The 26,452-nt window shown below is 39.5% G+C and overlaps 1 protein-coding gene across 4 annotated transcripts in view; it reads left to right on the forward strand.

Moving 5' to 3' along the window:
• The first annotated feature begins 4,646 nt into the window (after nt 1–4,646).
• LOC106869042 (uncharacterized) overlaps nt 4,647–26,452 on the forward strand; it is a 29,490-nt gene continuing 7,684 nt past the window's right edge. The window contains exons 1-2 of one of the 4 annotated variants that reach the window (XM_089350156.1): nt 4,647–5,097; nt 12,321–12,414. In XM_089350156.1, coding sequence (XP_089206282.1) covers nt 12,351–12,414 — 64 coding nt within the window. In that variant the 5' untranslated portion in view covers nt 4,647–5,097; nt 12,321–12,350. Of the gene's footprint in view, nt 5,098–11,423; nt 12,415–26,452 lie in introns of those variants that run through there. The other 3 variants (XM_089350154.1, XM_089350153.1, XM_014914550.3) reach the window with 3 other exon arrangements.

Below are 26,452 nucleotides of genomic sequence, written 5' to 3' on the forward strand. Positions count from 1 at the left end.
TCTAGCAATTCTAGAATTAATACCGGCCACAGATACTGCGATCGCAGGTCATACCTAAGTGTCGCGCTGATAAACGATGTCCTACAGCTGCCACGATTACGCGCCGCCGATATAGTGCGATGTAGTGGAATAGAAATTGATTTGATTTCATTTGATTAAAATAAAAAATAAATAAATAAAAAAACCCCGAAAATTGCCGTATTTTAAGATGTACAATTGTGATTTACCAAAGTTCGCTATTTTGATGGGGGGGGGGGGTTCTAGTTCATAGAACTTGAAATGAAGATATTCGATGACAAAAATATCGATCAAGTGTAACGTAATAAATTCTTGGAGTAGTGGAGTGGGGCATCTAAATACTTGCCACCGAGAAAGAGCCGGAAGAAATGCCGCTATGCATTTTGTCCGTCTTTACGTTCTGAATTCAAACTCTGCCGAGGACGGCTTTGACTTTCATCCTCTTGGGGCTCGATAAAATAAAGACCAGTTGAGTACTGAGGATCGATCTAATCGACATCCACCCCTCCCACAAAATTGCTGGCCTTGTGCTAAAATTTGAAACCATTATTTTGCGTGTCCTTTCTTTTATACAAGACAAAAAGGAAAAGAAATTTGAAAGAGATTTGACTGTTGTTTCTAATCAATCAAACGGCCTCGTTGTGGCGATGTCAGTGAAGCTGTTGATTTGTTTATCAAGCATATTGAGAGAGAGAGAGAAAGAGAGAGAGAGAGAGAGAGAGAGAGAGGGAGAGAGAGAGAGAGAGAGAGAGAGAGAAAGAGAAAGATTGAATTATTTATACCTGGACACCTGACCGACTTTTGTTAATGCATTTAACCGAAAACCATGACACCCACACACAACACGCTGACCCCCCCCCACACGCACACGCACACGCACACGCACACGCACACGCACACGCACACGCACACTGTGCAGCGTATTCCTACATCAGCGCTAAGTGTCAGATTTAGATTAGGACAAAAATTGTCGCGGGTTTTGTTATCTTAAACTTATTTAATTCAATAAATTTTTATTAAACTTGAAGAGTTTCGTCCATCATAACCACGAGTAACTTTTGGAAGTAAACTTTTCCTCCCTGGGGGAATATCAGGAAATACGGCAAACTTGCAATAATTTTGATTTAACTCTTATCAAGTTTCTTGAAGCTTATACAAAATGACAAAATGAATTCTAATTTTCCAATCTATACTATAAATTGCAGTGTTCTTGATTGCTTGCTTGATTGATTGATTGATTGATTGAGTGTCGGCAGATTCACTCGAGAACGGTGCAGTGGAATCGCGTGAAATTCAGCACAGAGCGGCAGCATGGTCCGCTCATGTTCAGGAGATTTTTATTGCCCTCCAACTCCCATGGTTACCGAGATAATTGATTATTACTTTTTAAGATAGGAGTATCCCATTCAAAGTGGGGAGGGGCGATTTTGTTGCCTTTCCCATGCGCGAAATTTTACGAAAAACCAGCACAATGAAGATTATTTCTTTCCAAGTAATGTGGCTGGGTTTGTCTTTCGAAAATTTTAATCAGAGGCACAGAAAAAAAATAATTTCAATTTTTTGTGCATTAAAAAAAAAAAGCTATAGCTTACGCTCTTTCTAATTACTATGTTTTTTTAAACTTCAGTTACAAATGTCTTCAAACGTCGACATTCAAACAGCTTTTCCATATTGAGACAAATGGACTCTGCACAATTGTATCCATCCGGGAACGCGTTTTCAATAATTGAAATTCACAATTCTAATCAGTGTACATGAACGTCCAACCTATGATTGATCTTGAACAGTTTCGATTAACATTCTTGTGTCGCCAATACAACAACCGCACTACCATATATTTTTCTTTTAGGGCGAGGTTATACCACAAATAAGGTTCCGTGACTACATGGGGCTATGGGTACACACGTGAAGTTAGTTTTACAATATCGACCCGCAAAATCCTTAGCATCGTATTGTTTTTGGGTTGTTCTTACTTTTTCTTGTTTTTGGAATTTTTTAATTTTTTTTAGTTTTAGTTCTTTTTATTATTCAAAATATACATAGGAAATAGCCTTTAACCAAATCCACCACACTGCCCGAGTGAAACCGGGAAAAACAGCTAGTAAATAAATAAAATCCCAAAATATAATTAAGTAAACAGAACAATGCTTTACATATTTATTTTAAATATATTCCGGCAGATTCGAACGCGAATATGCTAATCACTGTCTTAAAATGTCTACAGAGAACAACTTATTTCTCATTTGTATAACTCCTCTCATAAATACTCACCTCCTCCTCCTCCTCCTCCTCCTCCTCCTCCTCCTCCTCCTCCTCCTCCTCCTCCTCCTCTTCCTCCTCCTCTTCCTGTCACTTGCTGCATTCGCGACGCTTCATGGAAGTTTCCAGTGATAGAGTTCTTCCCCTCGATGGACAAGAACTGGTATCAACATGGAATCAAAAACCTGGAAGAAAGGTGGCTTCAGACGCTGCAACACGATGGCCTCCACTTTGAATGCCAGGCCGTTTTTCTCGTAATCTGACGAACAAAGCAAATAAGTTACCAAAATATTGCAAAACTTTTGACTCAGCACAGTGTATATGTATGTATGTATGTATGTATGTATGTATGTATGTATGTATGTATACGTGTGTGTGTGTGTGTGTGTGTGTGTGTGTGTGTGTGTGTGTGTGTGTGTGTGTATGTATGCATATATACGTGTGTGTGTGTGTATGTATGCATGTATGTATGTATGTCTTAGTCGAGAAGCCACAGTGACTTACAATCTTCGGATCTAGAGGCATGTACCAACGCCATATATTTTCTCCGATGCTCTTCCACTTTATTAAATTAAATAGCTGACAATATTTAATTGATTCTATATTACGTGTTCAAATCTAACCGGAGTATTTGCTCAATTCAGCCTCGACTCCCATTGCTCCGGAGTTGATAAAGCGCGTACCGGAGCTCAAGTTCTGCTCTTCCCCATTTCAGGAAATCTATGAATCGTAAGAAATTTGGATTTGTTTGATTTCCTCAGGAGCTGGAATATAATGATTCTTCTGAACGTTCGACATTCTAAATCCTTCTCATTGTTAATCTCTCATAGGAAACAGTCTCAAGACATGGAGACAAAGATTCGAAATTAGAACTGTCTCGAGATATTCAAGATCTCCAGGACGTCTATGGTTCAATGAAACCCTAACATACATATTGTTCATCGTTTAGCAATTCTTTAAATAATTTCTTTACCTATTGTGTCCGTTCCCAGGAAAACAAGGGGAAACTTGTTCCTTTAGCTTTGGTTTTAAACCGACAATTGTGAAAGAAATTTGATTTGATGCTGATCTCAACTAATGTGTCTTTTGTTGGAAAATAAAAGAACTAGAACTCAATAAACAGCATAAATGCTCACAAGATTGCTTTTACGGTTGACCACCAGCAAATCTATTAGATTTGAAGTATTGTAATTTAAACATTAAAGCAGAAACTGACGTGTAGTAACTTGAAAAAAAAATGGTTTTGACGTGTGGCAGCTTGAAAAACTTATTGTAAATGGAAGAGAAAGAAATATAGCCACGACATTAGAAAGTTCATTTCGCATTTGGTGGTTCCGTGTTCGTTTCCGTGTCATCTCATCATCATCGTGTACAGTTTCTTTGTCGTTTACCAGACGTGTGTTGATTAGAATCTCGTAAATGGAATTTGTTAGACAGAAACTGGGTCAAAGGTTGTTGCGTGTCTATCTATATAAGCAAACACACACACACACGGTATCGTCCGAGAATATACATGGACTTTAATTTATATTTATTTTTAGATTTAAACCACCAGAAGTAAAGATGGATGCCAGACTAAGCTTTTTGCAAGGGAAATTTATTTGAAAGTATTACTGGAAGTTTGGAAACGTTGCAGATGTGCAAACATAATTTAGGAAGGAGTCTCAAAGAGATCCACCTACGCGACTTATCCATCATTCGAATTAGAGATAAGTTTGAAACGGAAGATGGAGATGTTCAGAATGTCCAGAAGAGGCATCGACGTGTCCCTCAAAGCAAGAAAGATTCTAGAGACGTATTGCCAGAGTTCAAGAAAGTTTGTGCGGCAAACAGGAATTTCAAAATCAAGTGTCGATCGCATTTTGAATTGTCATTGGAAAAGTTACACTCCAAGAATGGTCCATGCTCTCAATGAGGGTGAACCAGACTGAAGAGTGGAATTTTGCTAGATGTGTAAAAGATGCACACTTCCCAATAAAGATTGATGAAGCTACAATTACATTTACCTGGGACCTGTAAATCAGCATATTACGGAGAAATATCACATTAATTTACCAGGTGTGACTGTATGGTGCGGTTTATTATCAAAGAGATTAACTGGACCAGTTTTTATTTTTAACGGTACTGTGACTAGTTCTATTTCTTATTTCTTTATTGCCCACAAGGGGCTAAACATAGAGGGGACAAACAAGGACAGACAAACAGATTAAGTCGATTACATCGACCCCAGCGCATAACTGGTACTTAATTTATCGACCCCGAAAGGATGAAAGGCAAAGTCGACCTCGGTGGAATTTGAACTCAGAACGTAACGGCAGAAGAAATACTGCTCATCATTTCGCCCGACGTGCTAACGGTTCCGCTAGGTCGCCGCCTTCTCGTTCTATTTTTATGAACTTGCAGCGACAGATATGCCAAGCACATATGAAATCTTTGAAGATGTGAAATTTTATTTCCAGTAAGATGGGGCACCCCCACACTATCATGGCAATGTAAAAAGCCTACTTCGATGAGATTTTGCCAAACATATCGATTGGATGAAGAGACTCAGAGCCTCCACATTCACACCTCTGGACTTCTTTTATGGGGACACTTCAGGGATAAAGTTTATGGGCATAAGACTGCCGAAGGTCGACGAATCTAAGGTAACTATTGAAAGAGAAAGTTCATAAATAGCGGACGAAATGTTTCCTGATGTTTTCGACGCCATTGCTTCGCGTTATTAGCAGTGCCTCTACAAGAACGGTCATCAGTTTGAAAACAGGCGTTCATGGAAAAAAGATTTTATGAAATGTAATTTTTTTCAATCTACAGAGAAAGGTAAATTTGACAAAAAAATTTATATCAACTACATAGGTTCACACACACACACACACACACACACACACACGCACACACACACACACACACACACACACACACACACACACACACACACTATCACACACGCACGCACAGTTTATAAGGAATAAATCAGAACAATAAAGAGTAAACGTAGATAGAAGAATAGAGACAGGAGAACTTTTATTCTCCTGTCTATATTCTTCTATCTGCTGTTTTAATCTTTATTCATCTATCTACTATTTTATTCCTTTATAAACTGTGAGTCTCCCTGTCTTTCATACATACTCAACGTGTCTCTGATGACTGAATACCCAGTGTACGGACATGCCAGCCGATCACTTGGGATATCCCAGAAACAGCTGTAAGACTTCAAATTCACCTTACCCTAAATCATAATAAATGACTTGAAATACCCGTCCTACTTTGGGTCTTGTTGTCCTTTTCCTCTAATATAATATATACCTGCAAAACCAGAAGCCTACTACGGATCCCTAGCCCCAGCCTCAGCCGTAAACTTGGAACCTAACGGATGACCAATTATAGCACTTACTCAGCATACCTATTCGTTTAGATTACCAATAAACTAAACCCCTCATATTCTCTCTCTCTCCCTCTCCCCCTCTCTCTATATATATATGTATAAAATTTTTTTGGACTAATTGGTATATGTCAATTAGTTTGTTGATGTGTTGAACAAAGCACTGGCACAGTTTGGGTTACCTGGTGTCACCCACAGTTGGGGTATATTTCCGTTGGATCTAGTTCAGGAATTCCGCAGTGTTGAGATAATTATCGATTAAGGAAACAGAAGATGGATTTGGTATTAGTCTTTTTCCAGTACGATGATTGTTTCGACCCGTCCTGCAACCGTGCTCCATGGGTCGGATGCTGTGCATCATGTGGTGCTGCATCAGTTTCGCAGTCTGAGTCGGGTCAGGTACACGTGTACATAAAGTGGTGTCCCGCTGAAATATTGAGTTCAGGGAATCATGCTGGGTTTTTTTCATAGCAAATAATTGTAAATATAAACGTATAAACTGTAGAAAAGAGAAAGTATACAAGAAAGTGTATGGGGGGAAAATATAGATAGGGTGAGACCTGTTAAAGAAGGATTAGATTGTATTAAGAGAGGGAGGAGTACTACACTTGTTAACATGGAGGAATGTGTACAGACACACACACACATACACACACGCAGGGACATAGACACCCACTCTCACCTTGAGCCACGTACGTCGTAAAGTCTTACAGTCCTACTATTTATGATCGGGAAATGAAGAGAGTAAAGATCTGTCATATATGAGGTTGTTTGTTATGGCTGCTCGGAAAGTGACCATTGGTTTCGCACCTACAAAGTGTGTGGCTGTATAGGCGAGTCGTCGGACTGAAATGACCACTTGAGTCTTATGAGTCGCCTAATGATGTAGAGTGTGTCTCTTTTTCGGACACAGGAAATTCTGACCGATATGCATGTATGTATGTATGTATGCATGTATGTTTGTAAGTATGCATGTATGTATGTATGTATGTATGTATGTATGTATGTATGTATATATATGTATGTATGTATGTATGCATGTATTCATGTATTCATGTATGCTTGTATGTATGTGTGTATGTAGGTATGTATGCATGTGCGTATGTATGTATGTATGTATGTACGCATGTATGTATGTACGCATGTATGTGTGTGTATGTGTATATGTATGTATGTACGCATGTATGTGTGTGTATGTGTGTATGTAAGAATGTGAGATGTTCGTTGGGTGTGTATATGTGTGGGGATGATATGAAGTGAAGTGTTGTGGGTCAATTGTTGTCTTACTACAATGTGGGTGAAAATAGCAGTAGGAGTTTTATATCTACTACATAGGTTCACACACACACACACATACACGCACACACACACACACACACACACACACACACACACACACACACACACACACACACACACACACACACACGGTCGTATGCCTATCATGAAACTACAATATTCATGAATCTAGGCGCATGTGATAATTGATTCATCTTCTTCAGATATTTATTATTAATGTTTCATGTTTAATTATTTTTCAAAATGTTGTTCAAACAGCCGCCATTTGTCAGTTATTTGGGTTCCATTTTTTCCTTCACATGTTTGCTCTATAAATCAATAAGAACAGAATATTCATGTCTAATGTATGAGTGGTTTAACACCTTTCTATTCTAATAGCTTTTCATTGCTCCATTGCAGGGGAAGCTTGCATTTTTCATGAACATTCCATCAACAAGTACTTTATATATACATATACATAAACATATACATACATACATATGTATATATGTAAATGGAAAATAGGTGTTCATTTATGTATTTCAGGTTAAACCCTTTTAATAAATCTTATCAGTTCCAGGAACCTTCTAAAACCTATCGATATACAGAAAGCTTTATTAATGGTGTGAAGCTGTTAAAATGCTATTACTGGAGCGATTTGCATGAGCTTGTTAGTTTAGACGCAATGAATATTAAGGAGAACAAGCTGAGGATTTCTTGTTAATGTTGACACAGTGTTAGTGTGTCTGGCGCGTGAATACAAAGGCTGATAATCCAAGCGGATGATGATCCCTTATTACTTGATACATGCGCGCGCGCGCACACACACGTGCACGTGCGCGCATAAAACGAGACATACAAATCTGCTCATGCATGGATTCCAAATACTGCGCATACATACATGCATAATACATACATGCATACAGATAAAAACATCCTGTTGATGTTGAAATTCCAATGAAGGGAGCTTGGATCTAGGTTAGAAACCGGTTCTTTCTCTATTGGCAAGAAATCTTGAAATAAACTGAATAATGACATATATACACACGTACACACAACGTGCACACACACACACACACACACACACACACATGTAAGGAATACTGGCAGAGTCCCAAACATCGACTCACTGCCTAGGAATCGAACCTGAATTATTGAATTCAAACTTAAAGACAATGAAGCAATTCGAAACTCTGATCTAGATTTTGCTATGAGTCCCTTTCTGTTGATCTTGGTACTTGCTCTAAGGAATTTACGAGAGTCAGCTGTCATATTAGGATAAGTCCTATTGTTTCTTGAAGATCCTTAAATGAAATACTGTTCAAAGCAGATCAAAAACGAAGAATCTTTTGTTTTGCTTAATTTCAGTAGAAGAATATCATAAATGCATTAGCAACAGACTGTAGCAGGTCTTGTTTGCTGTTTACCAAATATTCTGACATGTTTCTGCCACGTACGCTAATCGGCCTACGTCCACCTTTCCCCCTGTTCATGTAGAGCCTGTGTGCGTTTGCCTTAGGGTGGAGGGCACCATGCATTGTCATTGTTTTTCTCTTTCGCGTAGTGCGATTGAGTTGGTTAATTCTTCTTCTTCTTCTTCTTCTTCTTCTTCTTCTTCTTCTTCTTCTTCTTCTTCTTCTTCTTCTTCTTCTTCTTCTTCTTCTTCTTCTTCTTCTTCTTCTTCTTATTATTATTATTATTATTATTATTATTATTATTATTATTATTATTTTGGTTTGGCTCGGGTTCGGTCTTATTCCTGGTTGGAATTATGTGAGTAGCAGGTCACTGCCTGTAACCATAGGTATCTACAAGTTTTCAGCTGTCTTTCAAGAGCTTAGAACTTGAAATCCTTGCTGTCCCTAAGAGACAAATTTTCTGTAGGAGTTCTACTGGGCATTCTATTCCAATCTCCTTCTGCCATTTGTCTATATCTTGGCTTACTTTTCCCAACGCACCAATTATTATAGGTACGACCTATACTATTCTCATGCTCCAAATTCTTCCTATTTCAAACTTTAAGGGATTATATTTTTTTTGTCTTTCTTCCTCTTTCTTTACGATCCTAGAATCAAACGGGAATGATGGGTCGATAAGTAAGCAACTTCGCTTTTTCTTTATCTACAATCGTTATATCTGGTCTATTATTTCCTAATTTCTTGTCCGTTTGAATAGGAAAGTCCCACAAAATCTTACATTTTTCCGACTCCAGTACTCTTTCGACTCGATGATTGTACCATGTGATTCTAGCTTCAAATCTCCATTTCTAGTAGTTTCCGGTGTAAAACCTTTACAACCCTGTCGTGCTTCCATTTCTGATATTCTTCTTGTGCCAGCTTGGGACATTCTGCCATAATGTGTGCCAGTTTCGTTCCAAGTTCCACAGGCTCTACATCCTTCTGACACATTCTCTCCATATATATATTTTTTCTCAAGTTGTTTGTTTCTTTCACTTCATCTTGGGCTGCTACAATTAGGTTCTTTGTTTCTTTTTTTAATTGCTCCCTTTTTAACCAAGTCCATTTTAAAACCAAGTTGCACCCTTTTTAACCAAGTTCCACATACATCTTCAGCGGCTCTCCAAAATTGGCCATATAGAGGTTTCTCTTTGATCTGTCTGATGTACTCTCTTTCTATTTCGTTCTTGTCCTTTTCTCCTATTATCTGCTTCATCACCTGTTCTTTATTCGCTGTCTCTTGTACATTTTCTTTGCTGTCTTGTAAATACTCTCCGAGACTTTCTCTTTCCATCCGTGCATATTCTCTCCTCAAGTACAGCTGTTTCATATCAGCTTTCTAATAGTGGGCTCCATACATCGTCAACAACTTCCTAGTTTTTTTCTGTTAAGTTTCTTTATATCATTTCTGGTCCTGTCTATAATTCCAACTCCATATCTGATTAAGGGTACTGCTCTTGAATTTATTGCTTTTTCGAATTCAGCTTTGACTGCAATAATTTTCTGACTCTCCTTGTCTACTTTCTATTGGTCATTTGTTTCATTTCTTCATTTTCTTTACCTCGTCGTCTTCCAGTATTCCCAAGTACTGATACCACTGCCCTTTCTCAACCGCTCTCATTGTTTGTCCATTTGTCATTTCAATTCCTTGGCTTCTTTCAAATCTTTCGCGTTTCATTTTCAATATACCACACTTTTCTATCCCAAATTTCATACCTTCGTCATTCGAGAAAATGAGGATAGTATATACAAGACTTTCAAGCTGTTTCTCATTTGTCGCATAAACCTTTTTATCATTCATGAAAAGGCGATGATTTATCTGACCATTTCCTTTTCCCGAAATCGTAAGCAATTTTAACTTTTCGTAGTCTCATAGAGATTCTGGGAGAGCGGACAGCAGCCTGTGGTCAGAAGTCTCACAGCATCTCTTTCCGCACATTATAAGCTTTGAAACTTGGTTGTTAATTATCGTGGTCCTTATCATTATTATTATTATTATTATTATTATTATTATTATTATTATTATTATTATTGCTCAGTAGTCTTATTTTTATCACGTGCTTTCACTGCACTACCGAGCGCAACTCTGTGTGCTTTGGGTATGTGCTGTGGTTCGTTGAGGTACTCTTATTTTCACAGTATTGCAAGTGTTTTACATAGGATGTGCGCTGTGCCTAGTAGTGCTATTTTCTGTATATTATATACGTTCGAAAGTCCTGGTCTCTTTGTTATGTATTTGTCTAAATGTATTTTAATCATACTTAATGCACCTGTTATCATAGGAATTGTTCCTGTGTTTAGGCTCCACATTCGAGTTACCTCTCTTTCCAGATCTTTGTTTTTGAAAGTTTCTCCGTTTCTTTTAGAGATATATTGTCATCTGTTGGAATTGATAGATCAATTAGAAGGCATTTTTTTCTTTGTGATCCCTGATAATTATATCAGGTCTATTAACCTTGATTTCTCTATGTGTTGTATTGGCATATCCCAGAGCATGGTTGCTTTGTCATTTTCGATCGACTTGCCCCTCCCCCGATCTTGCTGACCTTGTGTCAAAATTTGAAGTCATTATTATTAATGACTAATTAAGAAACCTAACCATAACGAACGTATAATGACTACTGGAAACAGCTGTAAGCCAAATTTACTCCAATAAAGGAAAAATATCGATGTGTGTGTGTATGTATGTATATATGTAATTATATATATATATATATATATATATATATATATATATATACTAGGAAAAATAATAAGGTACTCAGATATCTGGATGGTTGTATATATATATATAAATATATATATATATATAAAAACTTAATTACTGGTTTCAGCCGGCTGCCCCCCCCCCCGCCAACATGCACACACGGATTAAATACTTAATTGGTTGCAAATATATCTTTGGTTTTTAGAGTTTGTCAGGAAATAACAACAATATTTGCTCTGTGAACGTTAAAACGCTTCATTGGCATTGAGTGATGAGTGCGGGCGGGGGCGGGGAGTGTCGATGGTGGACAAGAGACAGCACGAGACTTATAATTTCGAAGACGGTTTGTGATAAGGAATGATGGCGTTGTTTGACACAAAACGAAGGAAGCGTCGGTGGTTGGGATAGGGTTAGGGGTTGTGGCTATTAACGAACAAGTGCGTGGAGAGGATTGTGGGTGGTGGTGGTGGTGGTGGTCATTATGGGTGTGGTATCGATTGTGGGAGGCAAAAATGAAAAAGAGGCTGTCGGTTGATTAATGTTGGAGATGATAAGTTATAAAAGGAGAAAGTAGTTTAGTGAGTAACGTCACTACATCGCTTTTATGTTGCTGTGGCACATCTAGAACTGTCACCACCACCACCACCTCCACCACCACCACCATCTCCACCACCACCACCACCTTCATTGACGACAACAACAACAACAGCAACAGCAACTAAGGCCAAAAACAGGAACAGTTCTATAGTTTAGTCTGTCTTCACTTCTATCACCACCACCACCACCACGACCACTACCACCACCACCACCACCACCTCCACCACTTCATCAACAACACCAAGAACAACATGAATAACTGCAACACCTAAAAACAACAATATAAAAAATTCATCAAAAGCAGGAACACTGATACCACCTCCGCCGCCGCCGCCGCCGCCGCCGTCACAACAACAACAACAACATTGACAAGTTGTAACAAAACCGTGAATCTAACGTTGAGTGATGAATTTAAAGCAACAACGATTGTCCCAATAATATCGATAATAGCAACAACAACAACAAACACGCCAACAACAAAAGATTTTAAACAGCTACCACTGGAGCCATCATCATCGTCATCATCACCATCATTGTCATCGCCATCGTCATCATCATCATCAATAATTAACATTCAACTAGAACTCAATACTTCTTACGATTATTATTATTATTATTGAAGAAAAAGAAGAAAAAGGAGAACAACAACAGCATGAAGCGTTTACTATTTGCCTTGGTCTCACTAACCATTCTCAATTCTACCCAAAGTAATAAAAGTAAGTGGAAGTTTTATTTTAATCTTATTGAATTATTTGGTTAATCCCCACGAAGACGCGGATAAGCCCGTAGCTTTGAGAGAGAGAGAGAGAGAGAGAGAGAGAGAGAGAGAGAGAGGTGGGAGCTCGGAAACTGTATTAAAAGCTTTCCTATTTCTTAAATATCAATGTTGTTAATATGTCGTATTTAAGATACAAAAAGCAATGCTGGCGGAAGCCTGATTTGAACTCACAACTTTTACGTAGAAAGCTATATCACGTGGTTAATATTGTGATGGCAGGGGTTAGGTTTACTTTTTTCCACATCTAAATACTTCAACTTTAGAGAGTTGTTAATTTTTATCCGTTTAGCACATGTGTAGCTGCGTGGTAAAAAAACCGCATACTTCTAGGTTCGATCTCATTGCACGGTCTGACATCATAATATCGAGCTGAATGGAATTTGGTAGACTGAATCTGATCAAAAACCCGTCATACATACGTACATACATACATACATACACGCACACATACGTGTGTTTGTGTATGTATGTATGTGTACCAAGCAAAAGGGTCGACAGCGACTTCGAAGTTACGGTTTATTCGCCCTCTACAACCATACATCTTGACCCTAAACACGATCTACTTCTAGCATAAAAGCTACATTTTCATTCCTGTCAGAAACTCAAACCTCTAACTTGATATCTTTTAACACATCGTCAGTTCCACCACTTGACTTTCAGAGGCCCCCTGCAACTTTTTGTTTCGAGGCCCTATCCCTTCAATTAAAATTCGTAATCTACGTACCTTATATTCATAGCTAAATTTTACTTTATTCTATCCGAAGTTCAATATTTCACGTTATCCCAAAGAACATCTTTAAAAGTACATCAAGTTAAATTTATTTAGGTTTATTACAAATTTCAATCAGTAAAACTTCCAGACATGAATAAAAGAGCACTTTTATAATCCAGGCAACTTTCAAAGACAAACCCGGTGCACTTTTCGCTTTGTGAAATCATCGATCAGTTCAGAATAATCAAACTGAGAGCTAAGTCCATGTTCAATAGATATCATTGAAAATCCACAAAGTCTGCTACACTTTCGTGATACAATGTAATATTTTTATAAGAACTTTTGCAGGTACAATGTATCACCATTTTATCTCTTGAAAATTTCAGTTAACAGTTGAATTCTTATTCAACATCTTAACCAAAGTAGATAGATGAGTCATCGACGTATTTTGATCTTAACATGGGGGCCCCTCAACCGTGGAGGGCCCCCTCAACCGCAGGGGCTTGGCGACGGTCCTGCACATCGTTTTTATAAGTTATATATTCTGTTTTTCAACATTCCTCAACTTGCTTTTACACAGAATCTATTCTCCCTAAACAAACCTTTCTCTCTTGGATTTCGTCAACGAAAACTTGTTACTTTGGCTAAAAGTATTTCTTTCTTTTCAAGCAAGTTCACTGCCGCCTCTACAGCTCCTTGAATTCCTTCAATCACAAACAACTGTTCGTCTATCACTTGTTACTTTTGAATAGTTTTCAGAATAAATTACTGTTGTTCTCTGGTCTGTTTTAGATAGCAAATTATTTGGAGAGGAATTCCTACTTAAGACTTGCGCTATTATTGTTGTGAACTCATATATGAGTACAAGCAGTGAAATGAGCTCTGAAAAACTTAAAATACTGAAAGAGATCGTGATAGCTGAGTACTTAGAGATTGGAGTAAACGTGCAGGAAGACGTACAGTGTTAGTTGTTGATTTTTCAGATAGAGTGAGGGTGGGGTGACAATTCAGTCCAAAGTGAAACTCATAGAACATTTCCATTCTTCGCATCGAACAGTAGACGTGACGATCAGCGAAAGATCTATTGAGCAAGACATCTTTCACCGATGAGCATCGTTCTGTAGATCCTTAAGTGATGAACGATGAACACTAAATGGCGGTTAGAATGTGAATGTGGACATTAAAATGACTGGAGTTTATAGAGTCCTTCAGCTAAAGGGAGAATACAGTGGCAAGGAACATAAAATATCACTGGACTGCAAATATTGTATTGCAATGTCACATTTGAAGAATTGCTGGAATTAGATGTTGAGATTTTTGTAACACAGTTATCTTTTAGACATCTCAGGTTGACCAGTCAATAATCTGACTAATTATATTGCGGAAATAGAAGAGACATTGGTGACGTCACTCCGACCAGACGTATTCCTGCAATACAAAAACAATCTTCGTGGCTGAACTCACAGTGTCCTGGGAGGACAGCCTTCATATTCCCCTCCAAATATCAAAACTTAGTCGATTAGCTCCTTGTCAAAGGCTTTCCATCTGGATCAATGAGTTATTTCCTGTAGAAGATAGGTCAGGAACCCAGACAACTGAAGAAAACCATTTAGGAAATAGGCAAAGCAGCTGAAACTAGTTTAAGCTGGTTATGGTTGATAAAAGACTGAACGTGGAGCCCTTCCGTGGGTGAAAACTAGCTTAGCTCTGGCTGCCCTACTCAGGCGGAGTGTACAGGCTAAGGGGCGAAATGCTTGTGACCTTGAGATACCTGCTGACGATACGGAAAGGTCTCTAGTTTTGCAATGGATTTAGAAGAGCTTGCAAAAGCTCGGAATAGCTCTTGCAGTTTCTTGCGTCAGGCGAAGCATCTCTGATGTATATTCAACTTCTTTTTTCACCTGTCAGACTAATTTACTTTTACCGGAAAAATACAAAAGATAAGAATATAAAACAAGAAGAAACATAATTGAATACGTAATTTGAGAATTAATGTGTGGCCGACATTCGTTCGGTGTAATCGGAAATACGCTCATCCGTCAAGCAATCCACGTTTTAAAAAAGTTATCAATGGAGATCTTTCTTAACACAGTTCCGGTTTCCCCAGAAATATAGAAATAGTGTTGTACTAAAACCTGAAGCGTGTTTGTGTGTAAATATCCAGCGTCCGTCATATTCCATCTCTAACGATCTTATTGCTCTCCGTTCAATTTTCATTTTATTTTATTTTCCTCTGTCAAATGTTGTATAAAGTCATTCTTATTCAATATCCGTCAATGTAGATGCATTTGCGTTCGTCTCCGATTTGAGGATCACTTTCGCACACGTATACTCACACACATAAACACACACATAAACATATATACGAGGGGCTGGGGATGAAAAGTTCCTGGCTTTGAAGCTTGCTTCCCAACCACATGGCTCCGGGTTCAAGTCCCACTGCATGGCACCGTAGGTAAGTGTCTTCTACTGCAAACTCGAGCTGATCAAAGCCTTGTGAGTGGATTTGGTTAACGGAAACTAAAAGAAGCCCGTCGTACACACACACACGCACACACAAACATACACACATGCATGCACACATATAAATATCTATATATATATGTACACACATACACACACACACACACACACACACATATATATATATGTGTGTATGCGTGCATGTGCTTGTCCCCCACCACTTTACAAGGGTGTTGGTGTGTTTACGTTCCCGTAACTTAACGGTTCAGCAAAACTATTTAATAGATTACGTACCAAGTTAAAGAAAAACACATGCATATATACAAACATACATACATACCATACACGCACATACATAGATACATGCATACATTCACACATACCCACACATATATACATACACACATACATACACATATATACAGATACATACATAATACACACATGCATACACACATACATACACATATATACACACATACTTCACATACACACACATACATACATGCACACATACATGCATACACAGACAGACAGACAGACAGACACACACACACACACACACACACACACACACACACACACACACACACACACACACACACAAGTCTACATCATGGGTAATATGTTGTCAGAAGACACCACGTGCCGCAATTCCTGCTCAGGTGGAGTTCGTGCCTCAGCTCCGATTCTAAACGCATCCTTTTAAAGGCAGAGATGCGGCAGCTGCCTGGAAGAGAATTGTCCACGGGTAACTGATCGATTCAACCAAATCGAACCAGGTTATGACATATTTATCTTTCGTCGTTTACTGCGGCCATGCTGGTGCAGCACCTTGAAGAATTTTTAGTCGAATAAATCGATCCCAAGACTTAGTTTTTTGATCAAGCCTGGTACTTATTCCATCGGTCTCTTTTGCCGAATCGCTAATGAGGACGTAAACACACCAACACCGGTTTTCAAGAGGTGGTGACACATACACACACACACACAAATATATACACACATATTATACGAAGGGCTTCTTCCAGTTTGCGTCTACCAAATCCAGTCACAAGGTTTTGGTCAACCCGAGGCTATAGTACAAGACATTTGCCCCAAATATCTCTCGGTGGAATTGAAGCCACAACCATGTGGTTGAGAAGCAAGCTTCTTCGCCCCACAGCCACGCCTGCACAGAGAGAAAAACAAATGCATAAAGAAATGTGAATCAGAGAAGATGAGTGAAAGGGATGTTTCAAAATAGTTGCGATCCATAGAGGTAAACTCGAAGACGAGGCATAAAGGAAGTCCATGGTTTTGAAATGACATAGTTTGGTAGGTAGAACCAAGTCGTCACACAGGTAAAACTGAAGGATTCTCAAATTTAAAAATTGTAAGTTCCTCTTCCTGGGGTCGAACTGTGCACATCGCAACTATTATGAACATTCGTTGTACAAATATAAATCTCACTCAATACCTGTTGCTTGTCTGGGTAGCCTTTTATTCTATTATATATACACAGTGTGAGTGTGTGTGTGTGTAAATCTGTTGTAATTTTCAGAATCATTGTGATATGTGTAAATGAGAGAAGTGTTTACAAAAGCTTTTAAACGACGCAGGTGAGAAGTTCACGCAAAATAAATGAACTGATACCTGTAAATGAGAGCAAAACGAGAAAAATATTGTTGGATTATTTTGCGTTGATTGTTTAATGAACCTACAAGGAATTCACACATCGTATATAATTATATTGTTGATTAATTATTTAATTGTGATGAAACGTGTAACGCATTGAAATGGCAGCAAAAAATTAATTCTTCAAATATCAATGAAGATATTATTTATCTTTTATTGTTCAAATGCGCGCGCGCGTGTGTCTGTCTGTGTGTCTGTGTGTTTGGGTGTCTGTGAGCGGGTGTGTGTGTGTAATCAACCACTCCAGAGATGCTGGTATTGGTCAGCGATTTTACTATGGCGTTAACGGCACCACCCAGAGGCTAAAACAATGCGAAGTGCATTGTGTGATCACTAAAGCATAATAGCATTCGATCGTCTGTCATGTGTGTGTGTGTGTGTGTGTATATATATATATATATATATATATATATATATATATATATATATAGAGAGAGAGAGAGAGAGAGAGAGAGAGAGAGAGAGGGGGGGAGGGAGAAAGGGCGGGAGCGAGCGAGAGAGAGATACAGAGTTCGATTTTCTGTAGTAGTTGCTGGCCACTTGTTTCTTTGTACAGTATTTTCTGAAGCTGTTTTCACAGCGACTACCTTGCGTTCCAGATATTCTTTATTTCTCTATGCTAACACACAGATAGGCTGTTCTCTACCTTGGTGTCCTTATTAAAATTCCTTCACTCTATTGGAACCCGCAACTAATTAATAACATCTCTTTCTCTCTCTCTCTTTCTATCTATCTTCTTTTGTGCTTTTCAACCCAGTGACTGTGGCCATACTGGATCACCACCTGTATCATCACCTCGATGACCATTCTCATGTGGTTGGCTTTCGGCGAAGGAGGGAGTTTGTTATTGCTGCCTTTTTTTGAGTTTCTTGTGATGTAAGTCCATCTGGGATCTTGGACAACAAGAGACCAATGTATTTCTGGAAAATGACCACCCACACCCCATGTAAATCTCTTAGTTTTTTTCGGGGGCAAGATATTAAATGGCTGTGAGCCTTTGTATTGCTGTAATTCATCCTTACACCGAACGGGATGGGTAGCACTCTTAGAACAGTGCAGTGTTCGAGAGCAGGTATAACTCGTGAGGCTAAACTTTGGTACCTCCCCTCTACGATCTTCCATATGTATATTATCGCATATATTTTCCGTCTTCGCTTCAGGGAGGAGAGTCGTGGCTTTTCCTGTCTTTCCCAGCAGCTCAAGTATTTCATTGAGGCAGTCTTCATAGTTTAGCACCGCTGAACTGCCTCAAGTCCTGCTATTAATTTGGCACAATGACGTGACCATAATTGAGATCAGTAGCCCAGACAGCCATGGACAAATGTCTTCCATAGAACCAGCCAGCATGATTTCCCAGTCCCTTGTTCTGAAAGTTCTCAGAATCCATCCGACCATTCGCCTCCACATTTCCACCATCATGGTGATTTGTACATGAAACAAAAGCATCGTTGCTCATATCAATCGCCAGGTCACGCTCTGTACTTGACTCTGGGATCGCCGCTCTTTTTTGGCCCAGACTATCTTTTTTGCCGCAGGGCGTTAGCACAAGCTGATAGCGAAGGACTTGGAATCTTTTTTGCATTAAGTTGCATCTTATTTTCTTCAGTCCGAAGAGGATCCTTCACTACTTCTGCTACATTTGTATAATCCGCATTGCCAGTAAAAGTGGCTGCCTGTATGACGGATGGCATATTCCAGAGAGGCTATCGCAAACAGCAGCGGCCACAACACACTTTCCTGACGCACTCGCTATCAATGTATGTATGTATGTATGTATGTATGTATGTATGTATGTATGTATGTATGTATGTATGCACACACGCGTGTGAGTGTGTGTATGGTGCATATGTTACCACCCGTGTATCATATTAAATTTATATACACCGCTAAAATTGTCTGAGATAAAGTTCCTTCATAGACTTTCATTGCTAAAAGCACAACGTATATCAAAGCCAGACAAACATCATTGTTGCATTGAATCATGAGAACAACAGAGGCATTTTTGCTTTTTTGTTTTTTTGAGGCTTGTCAATGCCGTTCACTCGATTATCGTCTACTGCAATGAAATTCATGCTTCATTAAAAAAAAAGGCATTCCATCCAACAGCACTTTCCACAAAACTCATTAAACATCCGAGGTGGCGAACTGGCAGAAACGTTAGCACACTGGGTGAAATGCTTTGTGGTATTTCATTTGTCTTTATGTTCTGAGTTCAAATTCCGCCGAAGTCGACTTTGCATTTCGTCTTTTCAGGGTCGATAAATTAAGTACCAGCTGCATACTGAGGACGATCTAATCGACCGGCCCTCTCCCAAAATTTCAGGCCTTGTGCCTAGACTAGAAAAGAATATATGTAGGATATAATGAAAAAAGAATTCACTGGTAATACAAAAGCTTGCCAGACAGTAGAAAAACATCTCTGGGTTGATAGCATTGAGAAGCTTCAAGAAATACGAAATGCATCTGTTGTTCTTGGTGAGGCATTGCAGCAATGATGTTCATCCCACTCCCACACATATACTGCGTTTTTTGACAGAACGAGTCCATGAAGAGATTTTTATCTCAGGCAATTCCACAGCATCGTACCCTCTAACGGTCTGTATACATTTAGTATGATACACAGATGGCAATTTTAATCGCAAAATTAATGCAGTAGTGGACAAAACTTATTTTTATTAACTGACGCAAGTGACTAAAATTGCCTGTCCACCGCCTTAAACAAATATTTTATTTTTTGTCGACCCCAGAAGGATAAAAGAAAATTTTGACTTCCGTGGGCTTTGCATTCAAAAAGCTAGGGGCTCGAACAAACATCGCAGGGTATCTTGTACGATGTCTTAACGATTCTGCCAATCCATTGTCTGTATGCGCATGCGCGGGTGAGCCTCTCTCTCTGTTGCTCGCTTCCCCTTTCCCCCTCCCTCCTTCCTTTCCCCTTCCCTCCTTCCTTTCCCCCTCCCTCCTTCCTTTCCCCCTCCCTTCCTTCCTTCCTTTCCCCATTTCCCCCCTCCCCCTCCCCCTCCCCCCTTATGTATGTCTGTAGGTATGTACAGACTTACACACCTATCTATATCTTTTATCTTTTACTTGTTTCAGTCAATGGACTGTGGCCATGCTGGGGCACCGCCTTGAAGAGTTTATAGTCGAACGTATCGACTTCTCTCTCTCTCTCTCTCTCTCTCTCTCTCTCTCTCTCTCACACACACACACACACACATCCGATTACATGTGCAATACGTATATTAAGATTTTTTTTACTTTTATGTTTTTTGTTTTGCAAGATTCTTGATGTGAAATCGTATGTTAAAACAGATATTGTTATAGTTGGGGACGGCCGTTTTGCCAATAAACACGCACTATTCGGCCTTCACTTCAGTTTTATTATAATTCGTTATTATTTTGTCAAAGTTCTTTCGTCACACATTCTGTGACCTCTTCAATGTCTATTTGTTCTTCTGTATGTCTCTTCTTCATTCTGGTCTTATTCTTTTTACTCTCTCTCGTCAGAAACATTCCACCCGAGGAAGGAGCCCCGTCCCTGGCAATGGCTTGACCATTTTGTCCGCTGGGCGCTGTCGAATCATCGCTCAGACTGGACTACAGAGTCTGCTCTCCCCCTCTTCCTTCCTTCATTCGTTGCTTATTTCTCTTTTTTTCTCTTTCTCTTCTTTCTTTTCCCTTCTCTTTTCGTTTCCTTTAAATATCATTTTTTAATTGTAAATATTATTGATTGAATTAATAAAACTGGAACGCAGATAATTCTATGCCTGTTTTGTGTGCGTGGACCTGTAAGCACACATACATGCTTATATACCTGTGCATACATACAATTACGTACATGTACTTGTGCTTCAGTGCATGCACTAGCGTAGCTAGCAGGGGGGGGGGGGCAGGAGCGGTCCGCTCCGGGCGGCATTTTTGGGTCGGTTCTAGGCAATATGTGTTTTTTGTGGGGTCCGGGGGTGGCAAACGGAAGGACCGTCCCAGACGACACACACTCTAGCTACTCTAGTGAGTGCATGTCCCGTTTTTGTATCATCTAACTGTCTGGATGTTTTGCGTTCTTGTCCCATTTTGTTGTATTCTTATGTAAATTGTACATTGCAAGTTATTTCATGTTAAAGTTGTCGTATTTCTAATAACAGTGACAAACGAAATATATACCGCTGATAGTTGTTGTTGACAACGGATAGTTTTTGTTGACAAACAACGGCACTAATTTTATTCAAGGGGAAAAATCCCGTAACACCGTTGTTTACATTCCACGGCGTAATTGTTTTCACCTCAATAGACGTCAGTGATTGGTTGAAATTACCGAAATACGACAATTTTTTACATGAAATAACTTCGAATACAACATTTTTTATCTGTTCTATAACACAAAATATACAAGTATTCGAAGTTTGAAAGTGTTTCGGTACCAAAAACACTACATAAAAAAATGTTGCCCGTCAAATCATAAAGATCCGACAGAGACAGAGATAGAGATTGAGGAACTAACTTGTAAGAATATGTAAAATAAGACAGACTACGAGTCATTACAGAGAAAGTATGAGGCTTTTAAGACTCGTAAAACCTTCAAGTGCTTCCTAAATGTGTTATTAGAAAGGTAAGTGTGTAATTGCTGTCAGTAAATGGAAATGAAATGAGGTGTTCATCAGTTTGACAGATTAAAGTGATAAAACGATAAAAGGAAATTGCAACACGTATGCGTCTTTAAAATGCCCGTCACTTGGCGATATTTTCTCATCTTTTTTCTTCTGCCTTCGCTCCATTCAATCCAGTCACTTCATTAAATATATTTTGACAGGAGATATAAATCAATCACTCTACAGTTGAATAATGTGTGTGTGTGTGTGTGTGTAAGAGAGAGAGATGTCTTCATATATATATATATATATATATATATATATAATAAATTTATACACACACACACACACACACACACACACACAGTATAGTTCAACTCTGTCTAATTACTGACGTTACAGAAACGACTACAATTTATGTAAATCAACAATTTTAAAAACAATTTTCGCGATGAAGGCAGGTAATGCCCTCACCCTTTCCAGGGCCTCGAATTTTGGTAAGGGGTCAGGAGAAAGGTACCCTCAAACTGGAGACCTGGCCTCAACACTTGCAACAGAGTGAACTCTACTGAAGGAGACTAAGGTACCAGATAGTAGTGTTGACAGGCTAAGTCTATCAGCTAAGTAGGCCTTGACAGGATTTGAACTTACAATGCAAAGATCCAAAACGAATACTACAAAACATTCAGTCTCACATTCTTACAGGTCCATCACCTTGGATTGGTTCCATTTTTAAAAAATATTAACTCTGAAAGAATGAAAGGCAAAGTTGACCTTGGTCAGATTTGAACTCGGAGCATAGACAGCCAGAACAAATAGCACAAGATTTACTATCTGATGCTTCAACGACTTTGCCACTTCGCTGCCACCGTCGCCGCCCTGGCAGGGTTAATAAGTGCCTTCAGTCGAGTTGCCAGCCATTGTTATCAAACTGATGAATATAAAGTATAAATAATCCCAACCGGCCCTCCGTCGGTTACGACGATGATGAGGGTTCCAGTTGATCCGATCAACAGATTAGCCTGCTCGTGAAATTAACGTGAAAGTGGCTGAGTACACCACAGATACGCATACGCTTTGCGTTTTTCTCAGGGAGATCCAAAGTGACACAGAACGTGACAAATCTGGCCCCTTTGAAATACAGGTACTGTTCATTTTTGCCAGCTCAGTGGACTGGACTGGAGCAACGTGAAATTAAGTTTTGCCGAAGGACACAAAGCGTCGCTGGGAGTCGAACTAACGACCTGGCGATCGTGAAGTCACACCTCTTCCCTGGTACAAATAAGGAATGAGAAATAGAATTAAAGGCAATCCTTCGGTATCGGCGCACGACTTCATTCACTCACACAACCTTCCCGCCTGGCATAAAGAGGCTAGGCTGGGAAAGAGAGCGAATGAAGTTGTCACCTCATACCGACACTCTGTAGACCAATACCGAAGGTTCGCCAAAATAGAATTATAAATACAAAAATTGGTAAAGAAAACTGAAATATGCAGAAAAGAATGATGTCAAATCAAACTAATGAGTCTTAATTAGTTACGATAAGTTCCAGAGTTATAATTGATACAATTAAAAAATTATGTATAAAGATGTCTGTCAAAACAATGAACAGATGCGAAACAGAAAAATATTGTAAAGATGTCTGTGAAAAGTAAATAAAAAACAAAAATTGGTAAATAAAGATCCTGACCTGAGGCAAACAACCCATTTGATGGTAAGTAAGGTAGTTCTTGCACACACTCTCCATCATGGTAGGGAAATCTACGTAGAAAATGTCTCAGACAACATTTAAATAAGTTGGGAATATGCAAGCAGAGAATACCTAAGGAAGATCGTGTAGATTTTATGGCAGAAGAGACGGAAGAATATGAGCGTGCCTCAGCAAGTCACTATCTCTTGCATTAGAAGCATGGTTACACGATAACAGCTTCGATGGGTTGGCCATGTCGTGCAAATGGCGGACCATCAGTTAATTCCCCCATTACCACAACTGTTTTGTATACGTTCTGAGATCAAATTCCGCTGAGGTCGACTTTACCTCTCATCCTTTTCGGAGTCGATAAAATAAGTACCAGTTACGTACTGAGGTCGATGTAATCGACATAATCCCTATCCCAAAATTGCTGGCCTTCTGTCAAAATTTGGAATCAATAATTATCCATAATGCGTTTCTTACACTGCAATAAAACATGTTACATTGAATTAAAAAGTATACTATATATATATATATATATATATATATATATATATATATATATATATATATGATTCAGAAAAAGTGTTTGTCGAGTAAAGGTTAATAAGAAAAGAAATAAGTGACAAGGGAACAAGAAATGATGTAATGAACTTCATTGGATTAACTTACAACCGAGTGCTTTGTGTATCACTCTATAGTTTCGTCGGAGCTTAAAAAATAAACCCAATTTTATTTGGGAAGACAAGTTATACAGCTGTAAACTGATGAAGTTCATTACATCATGTCTTGTTTCCTTGTCCTTAATTTCTTGATATGCTGAGACCCCCTTCGGTCATGACTGACCATGGGATTGCACCTAGAAAGTTACCCTCTGAGGCACAAGTCCGGGGAAGGTTGTTTATGAAAGACCAGCAGTCGCCCATGCATACCGGCCTCCCCTCTCCACGCCACCAGTGTTATCCAAGGGAAAGGCAAAGGGGCCGATACAGCTTGGCACCAGTGACGTCGCAACTCATTTCTACAGCTGAGTGAACTGGAGCAACGTGAAATAAAGTGTCTTGCTCAAGAACACAACATGCAGCCCGATCTGGGATTCGAACTCACAACCTCACGATCGTAAGCTCTAACCACTGAGCCATGCGCCTCCACTTTTCTTGATATTATCGTGCAGTTACTGTTAATACTTCATTTAGAGAATTAACATTGCTTGTTTTCACCTTTTCAATATCAGTGAAGAATGCCACTGGAAAAGAAGATATAAGATTTGCCAGGTTTTTCTCTCTCACCAAGGTCATCGGCTGTCGAACGCCGACGAAGGGAAATAACCCTGAAATCCGGATACGTTCGTGCTGCTGGCCGTGGTGAGAGGGATAACTCCCTTGGCAAACAGGACACAGTCGTGTGTCGATAAGCCAGCTGGAGGAGATGTCCTCCTGGGGCTAAAAGCAACAGTAACATCCACCCCTAGGGGTCAGCCACACTTAAGTGGCAATATACTACACTTTATCGTGCAGTTACTGTTAATACTTCATTTAGAGAATTAACATTGCTTGTTTTCACCTTTTCAATATCAGTGAAGAATGCCACTGGAAAAGAAGATATAAGATTTGCCAGGTTTTTCTCTCTCACCAAGGTCATCGGCTGTCGAGCGCCGACGAAGGGAAATAACCCTGAAATCCGGATACGTTCGTGCTGCTGGCCGTGGTGAGAGGGATAACTCCCTTGGCAAACAGGACACAGTCGTGTGTCGATAAGCCAGCTGGAGGAGATGTCCTCCTGGGGCTAAAAGCAACAGTAACATCCACCCCTAGGGGTCAGCCACACTTAAGTGGCAATATACTACACTTTATCGTGCAGTTACTGTTAATACTTCATTTAGAGAATTAACATTGTATATATATATATATATATATATATATATATATATATATATATATATATATATAGTTAAACTTCGTACATAGAATCGGCATATGTACACATATACATACACGTACGCACACGCACACACGTGTGTGTATGCTTTATAGTTTCCTTTTCCTGCAGTTTTCCTCTTTCTCCCTCTTCTCGTTTCCTTAATACAATTTCCTTCAACATTTTCTGTTTTCTTTTCATTGTTATCTTTTTTTCTTTCTGTTCCTTTCCAGCTACCCCCCCCCCCCCCCACCTTCACCACCACCGCCATCCCCACCACCACCGCCACCACCACCGCCATCCCCACCACCCTATCACTTCTCCTTCATTTCCTCTTCTGTCATTGTCATGAGTCTGGGAGATCGGAATGGTCTTTTGTCTTAACATTATCCCTCCCATCCACCCGCCCACCCGTCTCTCCGCCCCTCCCCCCTTATATTCCATTATGGTTTAATGGCTGATGCCAGCAGCCAGTTGATTTCTTTGCCATTTAATTGAAGACAAACTCCATAGAAACATCGATCTGCATGATCGTATTAAATAATGGAACACGTCAAAAGTGGTTGATTTAATGGGACGTGGACAATTTAGTCCCCACCCCTGCCCCCATGACCCTCAATCCTTACAGAATTCCATTTTCCCTTTCTTTCCTTCTTCTCTCATATTGGTGCTACTCCACGCGTTTGGGGGGCGGGGTGGGGATAGGAGAGGGCAGAGTCGCTTGTTTCGAAGCCAGGACATGTAAATACTGTCTCGCGTCCTGGGACTCATAGGGGCAGTTACCTGGTTTTCGTGCGACCACCCCCAAACCCGGGACAGGATGACATCCCGTCGCAGGGTTATACTTTTTTACCAGCTGAGTGGACTCGAAAAACGTGAAATGAAGTGTTTTGCCCAAGAAAACAACGTGCTGCCCTGTCCGCG

Source organism: Octopus bimaculoides, chromosome 4 (assembly GCF_046866305.1).
Source record: "Octopus bimaculoides isolate indiv1 chromosome 4, ASM4686630v1, whole genome shotgun sequence".
NCBI lineage: Eukaryota > Metazoa > Mollusca > Cephalopoda > Octopoda > Octopodidae > Octopus > Octopus bimaculoides.